This window comes from Mustela putorius, unplaced genomic scaffold (genome assembly GCF_011764305.1).
Source record: "Mustela putorius furo isolate JIRA1106 unplaced genomic scaffold, ASM1176430v1.1 tig00000407_pilon_pilon_pilon, whole genome shotgun sequence".
Classification (NCBI taxonomy): domain Eukaryota; kingdom Metazoa; phylum Chordata; class Mammalia; order Carnivora; family Mustelidae; genus Mustela; species Mustela putorius.
Window position 1 is genome coordinate 29,527,833 of NW_025421373.1, and position 27,184 is coordinate 29,555,016.

General features: G+C 35.8%; 1 protein-coding gene and 1 pseudogene across 2 annotated transcripts in view; one reads left to right on the forward strand and one right to left on the reverse strand.

Moving 5' to 3' along the window:
* The window catches only part of CLINT1 (clathrin interactor 1), a 60,048-nt gene that overhangs the window by 22,298 nt on the left and 10,566 nt on the right, over nucleotides 1-27,184 (reverse strand). For both annotated transcript variants that reach the window (XM_004737720.3, XM_004737719.3), the window contains exons 2-5: nucleotides 4,098-4,202; nucleotides 3,487-3,583; nucleotides 1,976-2,084; nucleotides 839-1,003 (exon numbers count right to left, since the gene is read on the reverse strand). In XM_004737720.3, the coding sequence (XP_004737777.1) occupies nucleotides 839-1,003; nucleotides 1,976-2,084; nucleotides 3,487-3,583; nucleotides 4,098-4,202 (476 nt within the window). The remainder of the gene's footprint in view (nucleotides 1-838; nucleotides 1,004-1,975; nucleotides 2,085-3,486; nucleotides 3,584-4,097; nucleotides 4,203-27,184) is intronic.
* Nucleotides 19,013-21,229, forward strand: LOC106005574 (annotated as a pseudogene).

Consider the following 27,184-nt stretch of genomic DNA (forward strand, 5'->3'; position numbering starts at 1 on the left):
TGGGGGGCACTGAGAAGTCCCAATCTGTGGCTAAGTATACAGAGCACTAGCCTATCTGTGTATACACAAAATGACCAAGGGATGGTCAGAGCTTACAGAAGACAGAATGAATCCAAAGCAACATGTTGTAACAGAGTTATTTTCTGTGCCTGTTTCAAGTACCTAGTGATCTATTTGGGGGAAACTGTATTAGTATATTAAAAATAAACATGAGCAATCAATGTTCTAGCTGCTCTTAAATGTGTTAGGAATAAAGTGATAGGCCTAGGTAAAAAACTGATTGTATTGTTAGTCTCCTTTTCCTATGTCAAATTAAAGTACTGTTTACTTAAGGGAAAAGAGACTGACGCAAAACTAACTTATAGGAAGCTTACCTGTTTTTGGCCCCAGATAGAGCTGATTTGTTCAAAATCTCTTCAAACTTTGTATTTTTATGCTCTAGATGGTGAGGAAGAGAAATGCTTTTTTCTTTTAAAAAATGGTAATTCCAAGAGGAAAGGGTATATATCTGTTTTATTCTCTGTGTGTCAATTTAAAAAGTTTGTAGTCATTTGATTAACAACTAATGGTTAAAATTGTATTCTTGAACCCACAAAATAAAAAAAAAAAAACAAAAACAAAAAAAGAAAAGATAAGACAAGAAAGAAAAGAAAAGAAGATTCCTAATATCCATATAATAGTAGCCAAAATGAGTACTTCAGATACCTTAGTATTCTATTTCAGCGGTGGGGGCGGGGAGTGGGGGGCAGATTTTGGTCTTTTGTATTTCCGTGATTCTTAAAATACACACAAGGAAGCTAAACAAATGCTTAGGTGTCAGTGTGTCTTTGATACTTACTGTATCTGAATCCTCCAACACTGTCTGAGGAAACCCCAACATATTTGTCTTTGTTCTTCTTTGCTTTCTTTCGCTCCTCACGAAGCCTGTCGTCATCCTGGGCAAATTCAACCAATTCTTTCACCTTCTGGCGAATATTTATACCTTGATCCTTGCCATGCTCATCTGTGAGGATGGTAAGGGAGAAACAAAACCTTAAGAATTCAATTAATAAGTATCAAACCCTTTAACACAAAAAACAGACATGAAAATTTCAACATAAAAAAACCAACTTCAGTATTTAAAGTTAACAAAAAGAGGCAAATAGTGCTATGGAATTTTGTAATTTTTCTCATCAGCAAATTCTAAGTCTCGAGAAGCAATTCTGGCTTATAAAAGCCTGTAAAGATGTATCTACAAGGACTATAGATACTGGTGCTACACAAGATCAATGAAAGATCTATTAAAAAGCATTACTAATGATGGCCATATGAAAAAGACATATCCATAAATGTTTTCTTTTCCTACAGTATTCTAACCACCACCACCACCACAACAAAAGATCCACTTTAACATTTTAATGACTAAAATGTACTCAAGTGCTCTGGTTTCCCCAATACAAGTTTGGAAATAATAATAATTACCAGAATTTAGTGTGGCTAAAAAACTGAATTTTTAAAGTGCTTTCAACTGGGGTATACTACAAAATGAAATGTGGTTTATTCTGTATCCTCGTTCACATTCAAAACACACTCTGGCCTTGCTGCCTTTGCACAGTAAATATTATTTGGTGGGAGGGGGAAAAAAAAAACCCCAGCTTCAAACAGATGTGTGTGTTTTGGAGCTCTAACCTTTTCTTCCCATATGATTAAAGCTATTCCTTTATGGACACCACAGGGGACCAGTCTCCAGTGCATATTTTAATATAAACCCGAACACTCATGTTGTGTTGGTTCTGTTGTTATTAGCCAGTCTTATCTGCAAGTTCTTGTCTTCACTAATTAATACTCTAGGGCCCCACGTCTTGGATTCTGCACTCGTCACACAACCAGCAATAGTCACATTCTAATTAGAGCGGAGAAGCTTCTAAGCTGGTTCAGGTGACTGACAACTCCAACTACTGTTTTAATTTGCTTATAAGGTTTTTCTATTGCTCACCTACAAAGTGGTAATTTTCCAGGGATCGCAAATCATAAATGTGTTCTCTGGCACTTGTAACAACACGCTCTGATCCATTCCTTATGAGGTAAGCTAGAAGCAGCAATGACTGTAAAAATACAAAGCACCAAATGATTTAACAAAATAAATTCTGATAGAGCTTTGGTAAATGGTTAAAAAAATAATTTCAACATCAGGAAATAAATAATCTTTGTGGGGTAAGTGGGAGGCAGGGAGAGTTTCTTTACCTGACATTGGACTTTAAATACATAGTCTAAAACTTATATTACCAATTTGAAATTCCTTTTATAACCACGGTAAATAATTACACTGTCCACTGGACACCATGCATCAAAAGATTAAAAAAAATAGCTCTCCAATATCTGATGTATGATACAAATGAACACTAAGCTTTTAGAAAGTGGCTCAATTTTTAGTTTTCACCTGGGCAATAGAGAACTGTGAGGTGTTCGAAATATCAATTTAAAGAGAACAATTATTTGGTAATTATATGATCCCACAGCATTTTCCCCGGATTAAATTAAATTTTGAAGTTAATGATATGGCTTTTGTTTCAAGAACTGGCTGCCAACAAGTAAAAGAAAAAAACATTTTATGGGGTTTCATTTTGGGGTGATAAAAATAAATTCTGATATTAGTAGTGACTGCTGCACAACTTTGTGGATACACTAAAATTCATTGAATTATGCATTGTGAACTTGACTTTGCTTGGGACAAACCTGACATAAAGAAATATCAACTATTTCATCACAAATATTGTACAAGCTGAAAGAATGACAGTGAATGTTTTTAGAAACAAGTAACATCAAAAACATGGAACTAAATAAAGTACTGCTCTTCAGTCCTGAAAACCAACATACTGCTTTTAAAGTTTTAAATACACATATTATATGCCATTTTGAAAGCAAAGAATAACTTATTCTGAATAGCAAAAAAATATGGTGGGTTTGGAAAACAGATGACAATCTGCAGAATTCCGCATGGATGAAATCAGGACTACATGAAAAGAATCTGATAAAAAGCACATATTTGGAAATTTAAAATGCTAGAATTTTAATGTTTTACAATTTCTAATTACATTTTAAACTAACATATTGCTCATGTAGAATATTATAATATTGTAAATCAGGCAAATTTTTATGTAGAGATGAGAAACCATATTTATATTAGACTGTGGTTTTCATCTTAATCGCTCATCCACTAAATACACATCCATCTATAGATTTATTACTTTTGATATGCACAAATTATCTCCAGTAGAAAAAATTAATAAAATGAAAGTATTTATAAATATTATTTTTAAGCATTTTACATTCAGAATAGTTGTTTATGGTTAATAGAAAACAACACACATAGCAAATCTTCTTTTACGTGTTTAAGAATATTCTGTTCTAGGATTTAATGTCCTTCATAATCACTTATGTATATATACCTTAAAATTTCAAGTGTTTGTTTTCAACATGTCAAATAATAAAAACTGATGTCCATACCTTGTAAACTCTTCTCCAATTTTTTTTGTTATCTTTTAACATTCGTGACCAAAGCATGTTCATAAGTTCTGGAAATTGTTCATACATAAATGTAGCCCTGAAAAAGAACAATTTTCCTCAAGACTTTGCAATATATTAATTTTAACAGTAGATGGCAGGCTTGTTCTAAGTTACTGTGTCTTCCCAAAGAGCTTAAAAAATTTTAGTAAGCTTAATTCAAAAAATTTAGATATGCTTTCATTAAAATATTTTTCTCATAGTTTATGTAATATGTAGCACACGTGAAAACCCCACTAATTAATATCATCTTTTACAAGCCCTTTACTTACCAGGATAGTGGTCAAGATGCTCATCAAAAAAATTTTCCTAACTTTATTTCAAGTTATTTTATACACATTTGTCAAAATTTTATGAAAAGCCATGGTAAGTCTTCTAAACTTCACTGATGAGAAATTTTTACTTTTTGAGCTCATTTTTAAAGGGAAATGGATTCTGTATAAAACTTTCTCTATATCTGGCAGCTAAACTGTTTAAAACTGAAAGCAAATTTTGTATTTCTGTGTAAAGATAGTTGGATTCTTTCTGCACTGCTGAGTCAAATTATCACTTACTTGGCAATCTCTCCCATGAGTTGCCCAGAAGGTCCCCAAGGATCGTCATTCGTTGCTTCTCGAACCTTAGACTCAATCTCTGAATAATTCATAACCACATTGGTGCTGCAGAGAAAAAAAATGCACGCACATACACACAAAGATTAGCATCAAAACTGAGAAACACATGAAAACTTAATAATGACACTAGTGGGTGTCCTAATGAGATACCTCTACAGGGTGGGAAAGAAAACATCTTTTGTGCGTTAAGCTACTTCGAGGACACTATGTAACACATTTAAGTTGTATTTAAGAAAATTTTACTATTCCATTAGCCTTCCAGAATACAGATGAGAGATTACATTAGAGCTGGCATAAGTCCAGTAAAAAATGATTTTGGGTCAAATTAAAAAGAAAACTGAACATACTCGAGTCTATTATAAAACTAAGTTATTAGTTTTCTGACCAGATCTGGTTTACATGCACTCTTGTTTCCTTACAGATTTTCTGCAAATTAGCAAAATTATATAAGAGAACATTATTTATATTGCATTAAAAAAAAGGCAATGGCAAACCAAAGATAACACTAAAAATATTTGGAATTGCTATGAATATTTAACTGTAAACCCTTGGTCTTTTTTCATGTGTATGTTTTCTATGTCACTAGTCACCATAAGCCTCACTTTTGATGGCTACATAGTATTTCATCAAGAAATTGTATGAGGGGCGCCTGGGTGGCTCAGTGGGTTAAGCCGCTGCCTTCGGCTCAGGTCATGATCTCAGGGTCCTGGGATCGAGTCCCGCATCGGGCTCTCTGCTCAGCAGGGAGCCTGCTTCCTCCTCTCTCTCTCTCTCTCTCTCTCTCTGTCTGCCTCTCAGTGTACTTGTAATTTCTCTCTGTCAAATAAATAAATAAAATCTTAAAAAAAAAAAAAAAGAAATTGTATGACAACATATTTAACTTTCACTTAAGACTTCAGCAGTGTCAAGAACATGGGTTCTAGGGGCACCTGGGTGGCTCAGTCGTTAAGGGTCTGCCTTTGGCTAAGGTCATGATCCCAGAATCCTGGAATTGAGCCCCACATTGGGCCTGGCTCAGCAGGAAGCCTGCTTCTCCCTCTTCCACTCCCCCTGCTTGTGTTTCCTCTTGCTGTATCTCTGTCAAATAAATAAAATATTAAAAAAGAAGAAGAAGAAGAAGAAGGGTTCTAGTAGTCAGAAAGATCTGACTCCAATTACTCTGTGACTTTTGGCAGAATTATTCCAATTGTCTTAATTTCAGGTTCCTCAAGTGCAAAATGGGAGTAAGTAAGAAGAACACTACTTCAAAGGGTAGAACCTCAAATGGTACCTATTAGCAGTGTCTGACTCACAGACATCGTTCAATACAGGTTAGCTGCTATTAGTATTACAGATAATAATTACCTATTAAGAGAATTTAAAAATATTAAGTAATATTTTCGTAAGAAAGAATGAACTTTGAATAGAGGGCCTTAAAATTAAGATACAAGATGGCAAAAAGTTTGGTTATTAAAACAGAATTTCCATACTCAAATGGATTTAAGAATTTAGACATTACAAAGAAATACTTGAAAATGTGACTTGTAGTAGTATCCAACTGAAATCTAAAGCTACAATTATTACCTAGCACTTGTTATAATAGATGCCTATGTGTTTGGTCATTCAAATCTTCCACTTAAAATTAAGCCTCAGAAACAGAAAAAACCAAAATTTGTCCACTATTACTTCCATATACCCCACTCTTGCTATACAGCTTTTCAGTTATTCAAAGGTTCTATTTTTTTTTTTTTTTCAAGTAAGGAAGGTTCAGCTATAATTGGTATTCAAACCTGTTTCTCAAATATAAGGAAATATAAATTTTAAATTCACTGCAAATAGCTCTCCTTCTTTACCTTCAAAGAAAGAGACTAATAAATGGTTTGGGTCAAATCTGAAAGGAACCATTACACATATAAATATGACTTGCCAAATCACAGAATAAATCTAGTTTCTAGATTTATATTCAGAAGACTGTTCTACTAAGGAGGAAAAGTGAAATCCTATTACTTTCTTTCAAATTTTGGAGAAAGCTGGCTCCTAAAATATCAACTAGTTTGATAACATAAATAGAAATTGTTTCCCTGCAACATAAATTCCACCGCCTCCTTTAAAAATTAAGACTATAACAAACCATAAGTGACTCTTAATCTCACAAAACAAACTGAGGGTTGCCGGGGGGAGGGGGTTTGGGAGAAGGGGGTGGGATTATAGACATTGGGGAGGGTATGTGATTTGGTGAGTGCTGTGAAGTGTGTAAACCTGGTGATTCACAGACCTGTACCCCTGGGGATAAAAATATATGTTTATAAAAAATAAAAAATTTAAAAAAAAAATTAAAAAATAAATAAATAAATAAATAAAAAACCCAAATAAAAAAAAAATTAAAAAAATAAAAAAAAAAAATTCTAAAAAAAAAAAAATAAATAAAAATAAAAATAAAAATTAAGACTATTAATTAATGTTCATAAAAACCCAATAATGATTCTATTGACAATAATTTTGTGTATAAATACAAAGGAGTAACATTTTTTCCTAATTTCTTCAACAATGGAAACAAAATAAAAACAAGGCAGCCAATGACAGATTTGTAATTTAAGATGCCATAAAATGATGGATTTCAAAATGCTTCTGTTTATCCTAGTGGCTGAAGAATGCGTGGCTTAGGCAGTTTTAAGTGTCAACATGCAGCTGTGGGAATGAACAATAGCAATTAGGATTATAATTCACCCAAGCATTTCATTACCAAGAATGCACTAAAAATCTGTTTGTATTGTTTAATTTGCTAGAGAACAAGATGAAAGGAGTTAATCTTTACTCCATGCACATGAAATATTTTTACTAGAACCTTTATAAATGTTGTAGCTTTCAGAACACTACTTTCCTTGTTCAAGCTGGGTCAAATGAGAAAGGTCCTGTTTCTCTAACCCTTCACAAGATTCTTAGCTGAAGGCCTGTGTGTTTGAGTGCTGTGTGTTTACAGGGAGAGGTGGCAGAGAGCCAATAATTTAAAAGAATTGCCTTATTTCCTTGGTTGAAAAACAATGGGAACTATGTAAAATGACAACAGCATTAGAACACTTATAGTATAGTTTCAAAGTATACCTACAAAAAGATAACAGCAATAGTAACAAAAAGTAACAAAGCAACACAACTTCCATGAAGAAAACCAGGCTCTACTTGAAAGCCATTTTCTACTGAAACTGCTGCTTTCAGAAACTGCGAAGAACTCTAAAATGAGATCTGATGGCCATAAAGAATTCCAAAACAAAGTATTTTTAAGCTGCACCTAATTCAGAAACAAATGTAAACTAAAACAAAACAACATGACACTGTATAGTTTGGCCTAAATCCAGCTCACTTAAAAATAACTATTTCTAAAAAGGTAGAAATGGCATTTTGAGCCTTCCTTTCCCATGTTTTCTGCTGCCCTTAATCCACACCCTACCCATAATTCCAGTGACCTTTTTAAAAAAGGAAAATAACCTCCTCCTCCCCCCACAAAAAGAAAAAAAGAAATTATGTCCAGATGTGAAAGGAAAAATAGCTAGTTTAATTCCTAAAACTTCTAGGAGTGACAAAAATGTTTTAAAAATGGATACTTCAGACACTAGAGGGGGCCCTCCCAACAGTTTTTTAACACACAGACAAAACTCAAGACAAAGGTCTGGGATGTGTTCTACAAACAAAATTATAGGAAATTACTAGGAGATAACCAAAGAGTGAAGAATGTAAGAAGCTGCTCCTGTTCTGAAGATATTACCTTAAAGCAATACTGAACCACTGTTTTTTTTAAAGGATAAAATCCACAATTAAAATCATTATTGTTTGTACTGGTAAGGCTTCATTGCGTCTATAGTGCTTTTTACATTTGCTCTTTTACAACACCCCAATAGGTAGGACAGGACTAAGGGAGTCAGTCCCCAGTGAGAGTACTTCAACGGACAAGCCAGCACCACTCACTCACTGGATCTTTAATGCCAAATGCTGAAAGTTACTGTCCTCAAATTCTGCACACATGCTTCTATGGCTGTGTCCACACAGCGAATGTTCAATTATTCAAGGGTTGATTATTCACCTTCTAAATTATTAGTGTTCATTTTGGCTCTCCTCTTTATTTCTCATTTCCTGTTTATTTCACCACTCACTACTGAAAAAAACACCAAGATATTTTATTTAATAACAGTTTGGGTCCAGGTTTTAGAGGCAAGAAAGGTTGAAATAAAAGCTAAAATGGGACATTTACTTATAGATGGTCAGTGCATTAATGACTGACAAGAAAAAGTATGAACAGTTCTAACTGATAATTTTTTCCTGTTTAAAAGTTTAAGAATGTTTTGCTAAAACAAAACCATACACCAAAAGGTCAATCTTGTATAATTCAGTTCCACCTGCTAACGAAGGAATAAATAAGGAAACTGAAACAGACTGATGTAGTATTTTTCCTAGCTTGCCTTAATTTTACATCCTTTTTAAAAAAATAGACTTATATTTTCAATGTTTTCTTCTTTTTGTTTTACGACTTCATTCACTCTGAGATCAGGAAAATATTTAGCAGTATTTTCTGTTAGACCTTTAAATCTGTGTTTTATTGTATGCATGCATATGTACATCGACACTTAGAGACACAGAGAGTCCAAGTAACAGGAAAACAGGCAGCAAGAGACAGAAACACAGCTTTCAAAGTTATGGCTTAAATAACAGTATTTTTTTCTTTATACTTTCCTGTATTGTGCTTACTTCAGCAGCACATATATTATACTTTCCTGTATTTTCTGAATTTCCTCCCATGAATATTATACTGAAACCAAGGGAAAAGTATTAAATGCCATTAAAAATAGAAAGTACTGTATCATCATTATATGCAACATCATTAGCAACACTTTAACTCTTTTTAGGCAAATTAGCATCATGGTAGACCATGTTAAGTATTATTTGTACTTCCAAAGTCTTGTTTTATCAGGCTAGTAAATGCAAGTATATGTAATACACACATACCAAGTGCTATATGTGTAAAACTATATGGAACCATTCAAGTACCTAATATTTAAATTAACACGTTTTAAAAAAATTCTTTTAGGAAAGAATGAGTCCTGAACATTAAAACATACACTTAAAAGTCACCTCTTCATCTCAATGTCACAAAGATTTCAGAAGATACTTTTACAATACAGGTTAAACTACTGTATGCTCTCTATAAAGTTTCAATCTTTCAATAACTTAAAAAATTTTATAAAAACACCCACAAAATGAACACCAAAAGAGAAAGTTTTCTCAGGTAACAAGTTCCTTTGTCAATGCTTGTTTTTTTGTTTTTGTTTTTCTTCTCTTTTTAAAAGCTTCTGGCCCAAAATTAGGACAATAGTTTTAAGAATACTTGCTCTGAAAGTTTGATAATAGACGATGTGATATTCATTTTTCATCATGGGATAGCCTTTACCACATTGCCCTTGTCTGCAAGCTGAACATTTTACAGGTTCAATACTCATATTTTAAAATCAAGTAACATGTTATTACAGTCCTGTGAATAGAAATCAAATTTGTAATCAACAACCAAGAAGTCTAGTACTCCTAAATGAACAAATCCGTAACTTTCTTTGCAAGCAGAAATCTGAGGTTGCATAGAAATGGGGCAAGGAGGTGGAAAAACTGATTCATCTACTTGGCTGGGTATCTGCTACCCATAAAAAAAAGTCTTTTCTTGATCTGAAAATAAAACACACTGCAATGAAAAATGTCATAACATAAGCAATGGTTCAGTAGAAGAATTCATGTTGTTAAAGTGAATGTTATTATCATATTTGATTATATTAGATATAAAAGAGCTGATGTGCTAATATGAGGAACAAACTACAGTGCTTCCCTCCACACCAGAAGAAGAAAACTAGTAAAATAAGTACTGGAAAGTTCAGAAGAAAAAAATGTAACAAACCTAATGCTGGCCAGTTTCTCTCTACTGCTGCCATGCTGTCATTACCAGCAGCAGCCCCTTCAACCAAATAGAAAAAATGAGTGAACAGGAAGGAAAAATATATTTAATAGCAACCCCCTGGAACAGAAGTTAAATAAACTCACTATCACATGATTAGTAAACAACTGATGTTCAAACTCTGCTAGGTTCCCTAATTCCAAAGCCCTGTTCTATTATGCCTCAATGCCCTATCAATCAGAGAATTAGTAATACCACATGACCTAAAAGAAAAAGTTTGCCAGTTAATATATTAAGATGACCTCTGGGCATCCAGGTAACTCGGTTAAACGTCCAACTCTCGATTTCAGCTCAAGTCATGATCTCAGGGTGGTGAGATGGAGCCCTGCATCAGGCTCAGTGCTGAGGATGGAACCTGCTTAAGACTCTCTCTCTCCCTCTGCCCCTCTTCCTTTCTCTATCTTTAAAAAAAAAAAAAAAAAAAAAAAGACATCACAAACTGTACTACTAAAAGAACTAAATGCTGAATTAATCTTTAAAGAAAGATAGTCATGGAAATTACATTTCCTTTGGTTTTACTAAATCTTAAATACAAAGTATCCAACTGAAAAGGAGAAACCAATATAACCCCACACAAACAAAAATACTCTAAAAAGCAAGGTAAAACAAATAGTTTGAATGGGGAAAAACTGAAATTGAAGACATCAAAAATCTGAGGTTCTCTTATTCATTCTTCTGCTGTAGTGGAGAGTAACCTGGTTACTTAAAAAACATATGCATCATTCCAATCCACTTACGTAATAAATATGTGGGATGCTCATATGTGTATTATTTATGATTTCACTATTTACACAGAGGACTATGCTGGATTATGCACCTTCTGCTTTCCTCTTTACTTTTCAAGAGGGAACATTAAAACACTAAATGCTGAAACATGAAACTCTGCTTTTCAAAATAACCATAAAGAATTTGCACTGAAATACTAAACCTCATCCTTTAGCTATCACAGTAAAAAAAATTAACACCAAATAAATATTAAAGAATACTTTACTGACAGGTTTTAATGGGGGGGTGGGGGGAGTCCCGCAGTTCTTTTAAAAGATTCAACTTTCTAAAGTTCTTTTTAAGGCTATTTTAGATACTCAAAGATCCATTTAGATAGTATAACTGGACACCTAAAACATTTTTAAAACATAGCACAAATGGAAAAACTGCTTAAATCCAAACTCAAGATGCCCGCCTAAGACATGAAAACCATAAAAAAATGTATTAATGTTCAAAACACCATTTTAGTTTTTCCTTCCTCACATGATACAACAGAAAAGTACCTCCAGCTGATGTAATTCTAACTGAAATTCTAATTGTTTTAAGTTGTAAGAAAAATTAAGGGCTATCCATACTCTTTTCTAAGAAATGCTATTCTTCCAACACTCTACTACCAAATTCTCTGATCCATTTCTGAGTGATGCTGGCCTTCAATTTCAGTTACAGCTCAGTCCAGTACTATCATGGAGGTGGGAACTGGGAATATAAAATTTAATCACTCTTGATTTTTCCTGTTACAGAACACTGGTGATTGATACAGCTCAATATTCTTATAATCTTAACTCAAATTTTTAGACTCTGTATCATTTACAGATAAAGTAGAAAGATAAATTCTCTAAAAATATATTTTCAGTTTTTTGTGGGGGGGGACAACGAGGAGCAAATTAAATACTAAACATACTCTGCAGATAGAAAAGACTAAGAACAAACCTAACATTTATGAACGATTAACTGAAGACCTTTGTTTACCATCACAATTACAAAAACACAAATGTTTGTAGAAGACAGTCTTCCAGATTTGGTCAAAAGTTTAAAGTATTCTGTACAGATTATACTTTCCCAACACAGAGTAACCAAGAAATTCATCAAGAGTTCTTCCTTAGGTAAGAAACTTATGCATGGCAGAACACTTTATAATTTTTTTACTGTTTCTGTATACATTTGATTATCATCAATCCAATGTACTATAAAACCCAATGTGTTCCCCTCTAAATACACTTTGTAATGCTACTATTTTCTGTCTGTTAATCATCTTTTTCTTAGGCTCTGCCACCTTCAGTACCAGTACTGGAGGCTGCTTTTCTTGAGTTGTTTTTCACAAAGAAATTAAGTTACAACAACCCCAGAGCTGCAGCATAACTAAACCAAGCTGCCTTGTTGATGCCAGTGACTGGCTTAGCTAAGTGACTTGTTCCCACAGATATCAGATTTGAATCATAACAAAACTATACATTATCTCCTGTTAACAAGTTTAAATTTATTTTAAAAAGTCAAAACTCAACAAAGAAATCAAGAATCTGTGACATTTTAGGGGTGCCTGGGTGGTTTGGTCAATTGGGCATCTGACTCTTGGTTTCAGCTCAGCTCCATCTGACTCTTGGTTTCAGCTCAGCTCAAAGTCTTGGGGTCCTGGGACTGAGCCTCCTGTCAGCTCTGCGCTCAGTTAAGTCTGCTGGAGATTCTGTCTTCCTCTCCCTCCCCTGAATCCCCACTCTCGCATGGTCTCTCATTCCCTAAAATAAATCTTGAAAAAAAAATCTACACTTTAGAAAGGAGAATAGTTACACAGTAGGAAATGTAATGCAAAAAAACCTCAAGAACTTTTACCAGTAACTGTTATTGACTGACTCATGACATAGTTTCTCTTCTAATCTGTAAACATACTTATTACAGATTATCAATACTCCAAATGACATCTTTATTTAAAGATTTCAAGCTTACAAACTAGCATTCCAAATCCATACAATTTCAGATTTACATTAAATAAATACTTGGTCTTCTCTTGCTTATGGAAGTATTCCTAACACTCCAGAAAAATCTCCAGTAATGATTCAATATCAGTTTACAAAAGCCAAAACTTATATTTAAAGTTTCTGAGATTTCTTTCTTTTTTTTAAAGATTTTATTTATTTATTTGACAGAGAGAGATCACAAGCAGGCAGAGAGAGAGAGAGAGAGGAGGAAGCAGGCTCCCTGCTGAGCAGAGAGCCCGATGCGGGACTCGATCCCAGGACCCTGAGATCATGACCCGAGCCGAAGGCAGCGGCTTAACCCACTGAGCCACCCAGGCGCCCTAAAGTTTCTGAGATTTCTAATAATTAGTATGTTCATCACTTAAGTGTAAAGCTGTCCTAAAATGCAACTAGCAGAACTAATGTCTTAAAGAACTTTTCCCCAAAAAACACCACAGAAAATCATTACTTAATGGTTTACGTAGAATTCAAGGTCAGGAAAGGTAACATAAAATGAGTGAAGACTTAAAGAAGTCAGTATTTCCAAATTTAGTTTCACAGGCCAAACTATGTACCAGATTAGAATGTATACATAAACTGATCACTCAAATATTAAAAACTTATGGAAGCAATGACTAAAATACCTTTTTATGTTAAAAAGTCAATAATTGTTTATAAAGTCTTTTGGGAAACACTAGAAGCCACACATAATTATTCCAATGCCATAGAAAATTTAGGAACTGATCCAAAACAAAAAATACTTGAACCAGGATGGTAGTTGGATTTCTTCCCCTCAAAGTCTGTCATTTAATTCTCTTTTCCAACAGTTACTGACCTCTTGATCACTATTAAGTGTGACTTAAACTGGCAGTTTTCCCAAGGAAATAGTTTAGTAATTTATGTAACAGATGTGCAAGAAAAACGACATGAATGAGATAAGCCAAGAAAAACATCCTGATGTCCACAACTAAATTATGACCTGTGGGAGGAAGAAACTATAAAACTATTTCCCTTTCCTTAAAACTTCAGTGGTTAGCAATACCAAATAAAATGAGTCGTTTGATAGCAACCCATTTTCGAACATTAAAATGGGCCCCATTTCCAGGAACTGTTCCAAAACACAAGGCCACCCTAAAGGAAAAATACACACATTTATGTATTTTCATAATCTGCTTCATCTTTTATGGCTGTTTTGTAGAAAAGCAAAATAATATGTATATTATCTGACCAATAATTTATTAGAAGTTAACAAGGCCTGAATTCTGTCTCGGGTTCCTGGACAAATCAACCCTTTGGGTCTCAAAGTTCCTCATCTCAGAGATAGTTCTCACATATAAGAGATGAAATGGTCAGTGTGCCTACCATTCAGCACACATGGTTATTTTTCTGCCAGTATGTATTATTTTTAGTTTGAAGATATTCTTTATGTGGCCCCTTAGAGTAAACTAGCATAAGTCTATTACTTACCCACATCTCATTCACTGCTGCAGAACTTTACAGTCACAGTATCTGGCAGCCTACCTAGCCCACAGTATAGACATTGAAATGAAGATTTTAAGGACATAAGTGTATAGCAAGGCAAAAGCAATCTTATTATTAAGAAGTGGCCAAAGACCTGGAAATGAGTATTACTAAGAGAGAGGACAAGTACCTACTACTACAAGCGCCAGCATAGAACTGCTACTTTACACTCAAGAGAATTTGTATTTTGAAATTCACTCTCCTTATTAATCTTGTGGTACCACCAAGTGTGAGCTATGGTTTTATTTTACATAAAGCAGTATTTTCTCCTTTAGTGGTAATCTGACATCAGCTGATAAAGTCTCTAACTTTTTTGGGATTCACTAAACTCATTCTTATCTACTACTGGAACTGAACATCCCAAAGCAAATCATACAAAAAACAAAGACTTTTAAGCTATTATAGAAAGAAGAGAAATTATCTAGCATGAGGTATTCATTTATGTACTTATTTGACAGAGAGAGAGAGATCACAAGTAGGTAGAGAGGCAGGCAGGGGGTGAGGGAGCAGGCTCCTTGCAGAGCAGAGAGCCGGATGCAGGGTTTGATCCCAGGACCCTGGGATCATTACCTGAGCCGAAGGCAGAGGCTTAATCCACTGAGCCACCCAGGCGCCCCTAGCATGAGGTTTATGTCTACAATTCAGGAATATAAAAACGTGCAGAATTCTGAGCTTTCAAAATGCCAAAATAAAATTATATAATTCACTCCACGAGGTGGCTGGTTGAACAAAGCATTTAAGGGCCCAAGAGCACAAATCATTAAACTAGGAAATGTCTGAATGTTCATGGGTTTTGATGACATGTAGAAGCCCTTCTACTCTCCCTCTAGCACAGGTGCTGCTGCTACCATGAGTTGGCAGCAGATGACAGGCTTACAAAAAAGCTGTCCCAACCATTCTCTAAGTTAGTCCATTGATGTTAAAGAGTTACTTTTTGGAGCACTCTGGTGGCAGTAAGATTTGGGGGAGGGGATGTTCTACTGGGGGCAAAAGAAAAGAAGGTGTTAAGTGGTTCAGGAAAGCAGGATAAAAAGTTGCTTCCAAAATGTGGCAGCAATGGTGCTTGGAACAATACAGCAATGGAACAGGCAGAGGCTGCCATACTAGAAAATATTTTTTCTCCCTGCCATAGAGAAAGAGCTCTCATTACCCAAAACTGGTGAACACTAACCACTATCAACTATATAAAAACAAATGTTCATGTAGACAAAATCTAAAAGGAAAAAAAACCATGAAAAACAGTGTGCAAAGAAACACATTTGTTTAAAATTGTTTTTACATAGTGAAAAACTTAATCCCTCTTAAGGAAAAGAAAAACAGCTATATAAAACCTATATAAAAACCTCTCGCTTCATTTGCTAGGGTAGTGTCCCATGGCTGAGCTGATTTAATTCTGCTGAGGATCAGTTTCCACTCTTCTGGCTCAGCAGCATATATTTTCTATCAGTGCCCTGTCTGCACACATAAAAGCTTTTGAAGACAACTCTGGATGGAGGACCAGAAGGGAAGGGTGTCATGTGTTATCTTGGAGGCTAGCTGAACAGTGCTGGACACTTATTTCCTAGGAATGCCAGCCCCAACCCAAATCCAGCCTCAAGTCCAGCAGACTTCTTTTTACTGTCTATCTCTGTAACTTTTAAGATTTCCATTTTTATTTTCTTCTAAAACAGTACGCTAGTATCTGGTAAAAACATGGTAAGGTTTGGGAGATGTTATGTAAAACAAAGGCAATTTTATTACTATAGCACTTCTCAGAGACTATAATTCTAAACTGCACTGAGAGTCTCCAAGAGCGGACTACACTAAACATTTCTAAAACTTTGGGTGTAACATATCTTCTTCATGGAGCATTTTCTAAGTGTCCCCCAAAACCCACTTTGGTGTTCACTATTTTTAAAAACTGCCCTTTATATTAGACTTCCAAAACTGCCTACACCTTTCCTCTTACCACTTGTTTTTAGTATCTGTTAGTTCTTCTTTTTTCTTAATGGATAGCTTTGCCTTTAACTTTTCATTTTTATGTTCTTAAATTCCTGTCTGATGGTTGACTTCCAGCCTTTTATCTTGCTTTACATCTCACTTATTTTTAATCAAACCTCTTGATTGATCTTTACTGTTGATTTCAGTTGCCTATCTTATTTAAGTCTCATCAGTTTTACTGTTTATGCCCTTTTTTACCCACTGGGTTTTAAAAACTTTTTAAACTTTATTCCATCCCTTCAAAGTTTTCTATTTTTAGCTTTAAGTGTTAACTTCTTAATCCTCTTTAATAACCCTAAAGATTAAAGATTAAACATCTTTCCTTTTTTTTCCTGCATGTTTGACTTCTTTTATGGTATTTTATAACGCATTGCTGAACTAACAGAAACAGGGCAAAGAGCTCAAGAAAAGAGAGGGATTGCCTCTTCTCACAGCCCTTACCTCACAGACTACTATTTTTATGGGCACCCTGATCAGGGGTAACATTTTTCACAAGGATTGATGAAATATATATATGAGATACTCAAAAAGAAATTAGCTTTATCAAGTCCCAAGGGTGAAAAAATTATTCTTCTTATGCGTTAGAGCTGCTTTTTAACAATATTAGTTTCAACATATTTGAAAAGGAGCCAACATGAAGGCAGCTTATTATTTCTCAACCTGAAAAATGATCTGAGGGCACGTCATTAAGCTGGGTAGACTGCATACAATTCTTGGAGGACATTTGGAGTCATCTCTGGGAGTCTTTTCTCTCAATGCCTACTTCCCATTAATCTCCAAGACCTGTTGTGCTGCATTAAAAATACAGGCATTCCAGGGGCAAGGGTGGCTCAGTCGGTTAAGCATCTGCTCAGGTCATGATCTCAAGGTCCTGGGATTGAGCCCTGCATTAGGATCTCTGCTAAGTGGGGAGTCTGCTTCTTCCTCTCACTCTCTCTCTCAAATCAAATCTTTTTTTTTTAAAGATTTTATTTATTTATTTGACAGAGAGAGATCACAAGTAGATGGAGAGGCAGGCAGAGAGAGGCGGGGGGGGGGGGAAGCAGGCTCCCTGCTGAGCAGCGAGCCCGATGCGGGACTCGATCCCAGGACCCTGAGACCATGACCTGAGCCAAAGGCAGCGGCTTTAACCCACTGAGCCACGCAGGCGCCCTCAAATCAAATCTTAAAAAAAAAAAAAAAAAAAAAGGCAGGAACCTAGGGGCAGGATGGGTGTGCTTGGATGGCTCAGTCAGTTAAATGTCTGCCTTCAGATCAGGTCCTGATCTCAGGGTCCTGGGATTAAGCCCCACGTTGGGCTCCCTGCTCAGCTGGGGAATTTGCTACTCCGTTTCCCTCCCCCTGCTTTTGTGTGTGCTCTTTCTCTCTCTCAAATAAATACAAGAGCCACTGAACAATCTCTCCATTTTGAGTGTATTCTCTATTTATTCATCCTTCAAACCGTGACCAGATTCAGTTTTCCAACATTTAATGTTGCTCATGTTGGTCCATCACTAATTCATCGCCACCTTCCCCAAACATTTTCCTCTTCATGTATCAATGGACAGTAACATCCACAGTTATGGCTTCAACCTTATAACTGATGACTTCCCTCCCCTCTTCCCACCCAGCATCAAATCCATTCCCTGGCCTTTTCTCCTGTAGTTTGTAAGTATCACTAATATATCCATCTACTTCTCTCTACCTACACTGCCACTACCTGAGACTGGGGGTCCCAACCATTTCTTACCCAGATTACTGCCAACAATATTGTAACTAAAGTTTCTGCTTCTCCTCTATCTCCCACCATGCTGGGACCAAAGCAAACTCTTCCTGAAATACCAATCCTATCTATGCACCCATTTTAAATCCTACGAAGTCTTCCTTACTACCTTCAAGATGAAGTCCAAATTCCTTAACTGGACAAAAAAAGGTCCTTCATATGTGGTATCAGTTTACTTTTTTAGTCCCATCACTGTCATTCTCACCTCTAGAACCTTGTACAAGCTGTTCCCTCTGTCTGAAAGCCCTCTGCCTGTCCATCCCTGCCCCTGGCCTCACTTCACCTTACCATCGGATTTTAGTTTAAATGTCATTTCCTCCAAGAAATCTTCCTTTAACTCTGGAGATCTGCCTATATGCACTTCAAAGCACCCTGTTCTTTATCTTGACCTAAAACTAAAACTAGTGTACTATAACAGACATGTGTATTTTCTTGTCTTTCTCCCCTTCTGGACTGAAAACATCCAGAAGACACAAACTGTCTTTCTCACTTAAAGATCCCCAGTGCCTGTAACAGGCTTGGTGATAGCAGATATCCAATAAATATTTATTGAGTAATTGAACAAATAGCTTAAACAGGTTCTTTCTTCTGACTAAAAAAGTCCTGGTGATCAGGACCTGCTTGATATAGTCTCAAACTACCTGTCTAGCTTTTCCTCCCATTACTTCTGTTTGATTTCCTTTAGGGGATAATTATACTTTATTACCATCTGAAATTTAAACAGCCCTTTCTTACCTCAGTAACTGTTCACTCCTGGAATCATCTTTCAGCTAAACTCAAACCTAGTTTTTAACAAAGATACAAAAATGAAGCTTCCATGATTCCTTCTAACCCTTAACCTCCCCTTTCTATGATGAAATAAACATTACATTTATAGCCCTATTGAATTATAGTGCCCTGTACAATAGCTATGTATGAACTTAATCTTAATTCCCCCTTGAAACATTGTAAGTTTTTTTGAAAACAAGTATAGTTGATTCTCTTATTTGAGGATTCTGTATTTGAGTTTGCTCACTAAAATGTTTTTGTAACACTAAAATCAATATTAATAGCACTTTCACAGTCATTTGTGAAGATGTGCAGAGCAGTGAAAAATTTGAGTCATCTGTTGTGCATATTCCCAGATGAGGTCAGAAAGGTTATGCTCTGCCTTATTGTTTTAGTTCTCATACTGTAAAAAAGTGCCCTTTTCTCAGTCTATGCAGTGACATGATTTTTTACATCTGTGTGGTATTTTTTTGGTGATTTCACTGTTTAATGACCTTCAAGCCTGGTGTCAAAGTGCTGTCTATAGAGTTCTAAGTGTTAAGAAGGCTATAATGTGCCTTACAAAGAAAATGCCTGTGTCAGTAAGCTTTGTTCAGGCATGAGGTACAGTGTTGTTGGCCCTCTGCTCAGTGTCACTGAATCAACAATGTATATGATAAATGTGTTCATACAGAAATTGATACAAAACATGGCTATGCATTGATGGGACGATGAAAATGTGCAGAGAGGTGCACAGAAACCTAACCCGGGAACAAAGGTTCAGTATTTGCTAATTCAGTGTTAGCACTCTGGAGAACCTGTGCACCTCAAACAAGAAGAAATGACTGTACCACATATTATGCATTCTTATTTCCCTGTCCAGTATCTAACCATGAATGCCTCACATAAAATGGATATTTAATAACCAACCAGTGAATACATGAGTGGAATCCATAATCTCTTGGTAACAGAGAGGGGAATGTAAAACAAAGAAACTGAGATTAAGACATGAATAGAGAGGGCTAAAATAAATATCCTCTAACCAACAAATATACAGAGAATGACATGAGGAATATTACCTTCATGAAATTTTTTTTTTTGGGTGGGGGGAACCTGGCCAGCTCAGGCAGTAGAGCATGTGAACCCTGATCTCAAGAGTCTTGAGTTCAAGGCCCAAGATGGACATGGAGCCTACTTAAAATAAAAAGGGAGAAGAATAAAAAAAAGGACTCCAGAAGCCCTGAGCAGCCCAGGAGGAGCCGCAGCAGCCGCAACCCACGCAGCTCACCATCACAGCAACCCAGAGCAGCAAGACCGAGACCCAGCAGCCGCCTGCTGACCCCGCCCTCAGCGCCTCAGACTCCAAGTCCAGCACCACGGCAGCAGCGCAGTCCGCAGCACCTGCCAGCGGGGACAAGAAAGTCATGGCAAGGAAGGTTTTGGGAACAGTGAAATGGTTCAGTGTAAGAAATGGATATGGTTTCATCAACAGGAATGACACCAAGGAAGATGTATTTGTACACCAGACTGCCGTAAAGAATAACCACCCCAGGAAGTACCTTCACAGTGTAGGAGATGGAGAGACTGTGCAGTTGGATGTTGTTGAAGGAGAAAAGGGTGCGGATGCAGCAAATGTTGACAGGCCCTGGTGGAGGTTCCAGTGCAACGCAGTAAATATGCAGCAGACGTAACCATTATAGACGCTATCCACATCGCAGGGGTCTTCCACGCAATTACCGGCAGAATTACCAGAATAGTGCGAGTGGGGAAAAGAAGGAGGCATTGGAAAGTGCTCCCGAAGGCCAGGCCCAACAGCACCGGCGCAACCACAAGCAATGGATCCCACCTTACTACATGCAGAGACCCTATGGGTGTCGACCACAGTATGCCAACCCTCCCCTGCAGAGAGAAGTGATGGAAGGTGCTGACAACCAGGGTGCAGGAGAACAAAGTAGACCAGTGAGACAGAATATGTATCGGGCTTATAGACGACGATTCTGCAGGGCTCCTTCCTCGACAAAGACAACCTAGAGAGGATGGCAACGAGGAAGATAAGAAAAATCAAGATGAGACCCAGGGTCAGCAGCCACCTCAACATCAGTACCGCTGCAACTTCAATTACGGACGCAGATGCCCAGAAAACCCTAAGCCACAAGATGGCAAAGAAACAAAAGCAGCCGATCCACCATCTGAGAATTCGTCCGCTCCGGAGGCTTTTGACTCCCATTTACTCGCAGGGCTGAGTAAATGCTGGCTTACCATCTCTACCATCATCCGGTTCATTCATCCAACACGAAGAAATGAAGATGGAATTCCAGGAATAAAAAATGAACAAAAGACTGGAGCTGAAGACCTTAAGTGCTTGCTTTTTGCCCACTGACCCAATAAACAGCTATCTGCATTATCTATGCAGAATGGGGTTATTATTATTTTTACCTAAAGACGTCTTTTTGGTAATGACAAAAGTGTTTTGTGTGTGTTTTTTTTTTTAAAGCCTGGTTTTTCTCAATACACCTTTAAAGGTTTTTAAACTGTTTCATATCTGGTCAAGGAGAGATTTTTAAGAACCTCATTTTTAATTTGTAATAAAAGTTTACAACTTGATTTTTTCAAAAAATCAACAAACTGCAAGCACCCATTAATAAAGGTCTTAAATAATAATAATTTTTAAAGGGGGGCTCTCCTGTTTCAATCTGAGGTCTTTTGAAGGCATGGCCAGAAAGACTTGTTAATTTGCTATATCCCCTAAAACTGGCTTACTGACCCCTAACAAAAACTTAGAGTTAAGACACACACACACTGGCACAAGAATTCTATGTCCACAGAAACCTGTGAATACCAAAATCTAAAGTTAAAAAATACTTCAAAACCTTTAAACCTCCTACTCCTGCTGTCAAGTATGGATTAAGGGGCCATCAAAGGTTTCCCATCTACAGAGGCTTAATTCTTATACAAGCAGCTCTCACTTTGCATGGCACCTTGTTAACTGAAACTTGGACATACTAGTACTATGCCTTCGCTATACACTGTTACTGCAGAAGAGCTGTGCAAAGGACTCTGCACAGCAGTAACTCTTGTGTATTCTTTCCCAAATAAGGCAAACAGTACAAGCAACTGAGCACATTTTATTGCCCACTTCACATTTTATTCCATAAGAGGGCCTTATTTATGGGTTTTTAAATACTTACTTAACTCTGTGGGCCAGGCAATGTTCCAAGCCTTTTACATACAATCTAATCTATCAACTTCATGAGGCAATTACTATTATTATTCCCATTTTATGGATGAGGAAACTGAGATACAAAGAGGTTAAATATCTTGCTCATGGGCATACAACCATTAAGTGGTATGCTTAGAATTTCAACTTAGTCTGAATCCAGAGATAAAGGTTTAGGGCTTTTGCTCCTAACTGCTTATGTTATAACCACAATTTTAACCACTGCCCCTTTCTATTTGTCCCCTTTGTGATCTATTATCCAACCGAGTAGCAAGAGTAGTTATACCAATGGAATCATTTCACTCTCTTATTGAAATTCCTCACAGCTTCTTATTACACTTACAATAAATCCAAGCTCCATGCAATGGCCAAACATTCCCTGAGACTACCTTTCTCCATGTTCTTTCATACTGTTCTCTTTCTCACCAGCTCTTTCACCACTTTGCTTATTCCCTAGTATCTTCTCTCTGGGAACTTCCTTCCTCTACTCTCGTTAAAAATCTTTTAAGTCTTAACATAAACCCCATGTCCTCAGAAAGGCTTTCTTCTCCTATTCTACTTAAAATAGTCCCATTCATCATTCTCTACGTTAGCCCCTTCACTTCACACTTAAAAATATAATTTTATTTACTTGTTTTTTATTTATCTCTTCCTACAAAGAGTTATTTACAACTACACTTCAAGTTATCTGAAACAGTTCTAAATGATCAATAAATACTAATGAAATGAATAAACCAGGTCATCTGGTGGCTTTCTGCAATCCTTAACATAATATACCTCATTCTCTGTCATATGGGTATCTGACATGAGAAGCATACCTACAATTTTCGCTTTCTCATCAGAGATTATATAAACATTAAGAATATACTATAATTCATTCACTAAAAGATTATCATCATATATCCTAAAAAACTCTGAAAAATGTTATTTTCAAATTACTCCTTATAAATCCCAACATGACCAAAGAGATATATATTATCTGTGTTAAAATCAAACAGTGGTGTTGTATCTCCATAAATTTCTCAAACTCTTACTCTTAATGGGCAACTTACTTGTGTTTATTTTACTTTTTTAAAGGATTATTTAATAAAGATTTTGGGGCGCCTGGGTGGCTCAGTGGGTTAAAGTCTCTGCCTTTGGCTCAGGTCATGATTACAGGGTCCTGGCATGGAGCCCCACATTGGGCTCTGCTCAGCAGGGAGCCTACTTCCTCCTCTCTGTCTGCCTCTCTATTTGTGGTCTGCCAAATAAATAAATAAATAAATAAATCTTAAAAAAAAAAAACACTTTAAAAAAGATTTTGTTTATTTATTTGACAGAGATAGAGGGACAGCGAGAGAGGTTTGGAACACAAACAGGGGGAGTGGGAGAGGGAGAAGCAGGCTCCTGCTGGGCAGGGAGCTCAATGTGGGACTCAGTTCCCAGGATCTTGGGACCATGATCTGAGCTGAAGGTAGACACTTAACTACTGAGCCACCCAAGGGCCCTGTTTTATTTAAAATTGTGTAATTTCGCTGCTTTTTAATATACACACATGACTTTTTTTTTTTAACTGTTGGAAAAATGCCACTCTCAACATATAACCAATTTTTCCCAATTTAAGTCAAAAGGAGTTCATATTCCAAATGAATTATGTATTTGGTTTACAGATAAAGTAAGCATAAATCTAAACTTAACATATATATCAAAAGACTACCTATAGAAAATTAATCCTCAATACTTAATTCTACAAAAGTCCCATAGATATTTCTACACTTGTTTGCTAAATGAAGTGTCAGCATCCAGCGTTCTAATTAGAATAGTGCTGTCATAATTGATACTTAAATTACTCAGTAATCAGTTGCTAGCATAAACAATTCAAAAACTGAACAAGAGTTATATTATGACAGAAGTATATGAATTATAGGTAGGTGGCTGTAACAGGAAATACCACTGGAAGAATACATTTTATAGAAGCATTTTATTGACATAATTATATTATCTACAATACATATACTTGTAAAGCATGTGTTTTGATTGTTTTTTTATACTAAACTGATTTGTAGAAAGCAAATTACAATGCTAGAAGTGGAAAAAGTAGGAAGAGACTAGCAATGGAGCAGGCTTCACATAGCTTATTCTCTTAAAGTTTAAAAATATGAAAACAAAACCTTAATTATCCAGAAGAAAATCACCACTGTTACTTCTCCCACATGCCAACTCTTTGTACTTACTCTAGGTGTTTCTACATACTAAGAAATTCTAACATCTTAATTGTGACAAATATCTCTCTATATATAATCTACCCTGTCATCTGTATTTTAAAAATCTGCCTCAAAATAAACAAACAAATAAATAAATAAATAAAATCTGCCTCAGTGGGTTAAGCCTCTGCCTTCGGCTCAGGTCATGATCCCAGGGTCCCAGGATCCAGCCCCGCATCTGGCTTTCTGCTCAGCAGAGAGCCTGTTTCCCCCTCTCTCTCTGCCTGCCTCTCTGCCTACTTCTAATCTCTGTCAAATAAATAAATAAAATCTTTTAAAAAGAAAAAAAATCTGCCTCAGCACTAAAAGTAACCAAGACCAGGGGGTCCTTGGAGAAATGACTGACTTCAGGGCTGAAGTAGTAAAAGTACAGGATAAGTTTGAAACATCTTATCCAGAAAGTAAGAAAGTGCCCAAAAAACAAAATGAAAATAAAACCAAACAAAACACACACTAAAAAGACAAAGGCCTGCTTTACAAGGCTCCCACTGGCCAAAACTGTGACAACTTGAATGCTGAAATAAATAAAGACAGTATGGATTACAACCCATTGAATAAAATGACAAGGGATTACAACCCACTGAATAAAATGATAAGGGAGGGATGTAGGGAAGGAGGGGGAGTAATGAAAGCTCTTCTGTATGGTACACTGATAAATACATACAAGGACAGAGTGTGGGGGAAGGTAATAGAAGAGGGTGAGTCACCAACTGTAACCATCACAATGAACACTAGTTAAAGCAAGAAGCATCAGCAGATGCTAAATCTAGGCGGGAGTTTGATGAGAAGAGATCTTAAACTATCTCCCCACAGACTGCTTATTTCTTATTACGATGAGAACAGTTAACTACACAGTGAAGAAACTAGACAACACCTTGACTTAGTGCTCAAAATTAACAGAGCATACAGACCTTGTGTACCTCCTGAAAAGGACATGCTATTAATGTACTATCCCAGCTCAGAATACATACAACATCAGCTAACCTTAAATTGAGGAATAACCTTAAGTACAGAAATAAAATAACTGGCTTATAATCTTCAAAAATGCCAATGTTATGAGAGGCAAAGAAAAGTTAAGGAACTCCTCATTAAAGGAGACTAAAGAGTCATGACAAATACATGATCCTGGACAGAATCCTGCACTGGAATGAGATGACTTAACACAACTGTAATACAGGCTACAGAGAGAGAAAATTATTCTTTCAATGTTAAATTTCTTGAATCTGATACCCATATTATGGTTATATAGAATAATCATCTCTGTTCTTAGGAAAGGCACACTGAAGTTCTGAGGCAAAGGTGGTATGTAACCTACTTTAAAAAATGTATCAGAAATGTACGTGTGTGTGTGTGTGTGTGTGTGTGTGTGTAGACGAAGTGGAAGAGGAAGAAGAGAATGTAAAGCAAAAACGGCAAAAATCTTAAAAATCGGTGAATTAGGATAAAGGATTACAGGTGTTTCCTTTACTATTCCTAGAACTTTAATTTCAGAATAAAACATTATTTAAAACTTTGCCTAACTGCATAATATTGTAAATGTATTAAATGCCACTGAATTCAGCACTTTAAAATGGTTAATGCTATGTGATTCTTACCTCAGTGTTTTTTTTTTTTTTTAATTTGTCTCTCTAGGTAATATACATAACTTGGAACAAAAGTCAAACTCCATGAAAATGGTTAGGTTTATTACCTTTTCATTTTGAGCTATCATTTTCTTGATTCTACAATTTGGAGAACATTTATTTCAGTTTTGAACTAGGCAATGACTAGCTTTTTCAAGTGCAATCATTATTCTATTAATGCACTTAAGAATCTAGATGCAGAATGAACATTATGCTTTCAGATACAGAATGCAAAAGTTTAAATGTTAAAGTTTATCAGAGTTAAAACATAATGAAATTTAGGCTAACCTAAATTTTATAATTAATGTCATTTTATATTTAACTTATAGTAAAAGGAACAATTAATTAGTAATATAAAGTATGCATATTTTAACCTTTTAGTACAGCAAACACCACATCTCCTTTTCTAAAGCATGTTAGCATGTCAAGCAATCTTAAATACTTACACAACTGAAAAATCCTAATGGTTAACCATTTTCCTCAACTAATAAATAGGCCAAAAACACCCTTAATTAAGCTCTTAGGGCCGTTCTAGTTCTAAAGTTTCCATGTAACACAGTAACCTATTACCATATTTAATGACAATAAAAGCTAGCAAAATGTTGTATTTAGATACAACAGTGACAGAATATTTATGACTCTAAATAACCAGGACACCCATTCCCACTTGCTAGAAAAACTTAGTAAAATATTTAGCATAAGATATTTATTTGAAAGTTGTTTTGGAAATACCAGTCATTACAAATTCAACTGTATATCCTGTGGTAGACATTATCAATTCAAGTTCAAGTTCTTCAAGTGCAATTTCTAATAAATTTTGGAAGTCTAAGCTCCCAAGGTAATAAATTTTAAAAGCCTACCCTCTCAAGTCCCGTTTTTTTAAAAGTATGGAATATTATTCCTATTCAACAACCAAAACCACTCCTACTCTGTTCTTAAAGCAGCTTTAGACAATCTTTCGCTACTGATGGCAGTTGTTTAATGCCTCTTGCACAGATTTGTCAAGAAATCAAATTTTTCTTTTATAAAGAAAAAACTGTGATGTTCTTCTTATTAAGAGGTATTATGTGTTAAAATGGCTTCACAAACAGATCAAATATCCAAGGTATTAAAAAGTAAGTGTAGTGTTAATTTTGTGTTCTAGATCCCAATTCTAGTTTATACAGGTATGGATAAAATAGCCACTATAATAATTTTAATAGTAAAAATTTTACTGGTAAGGGGGTTTAACATTTAACAGTTTATTTAAAAAT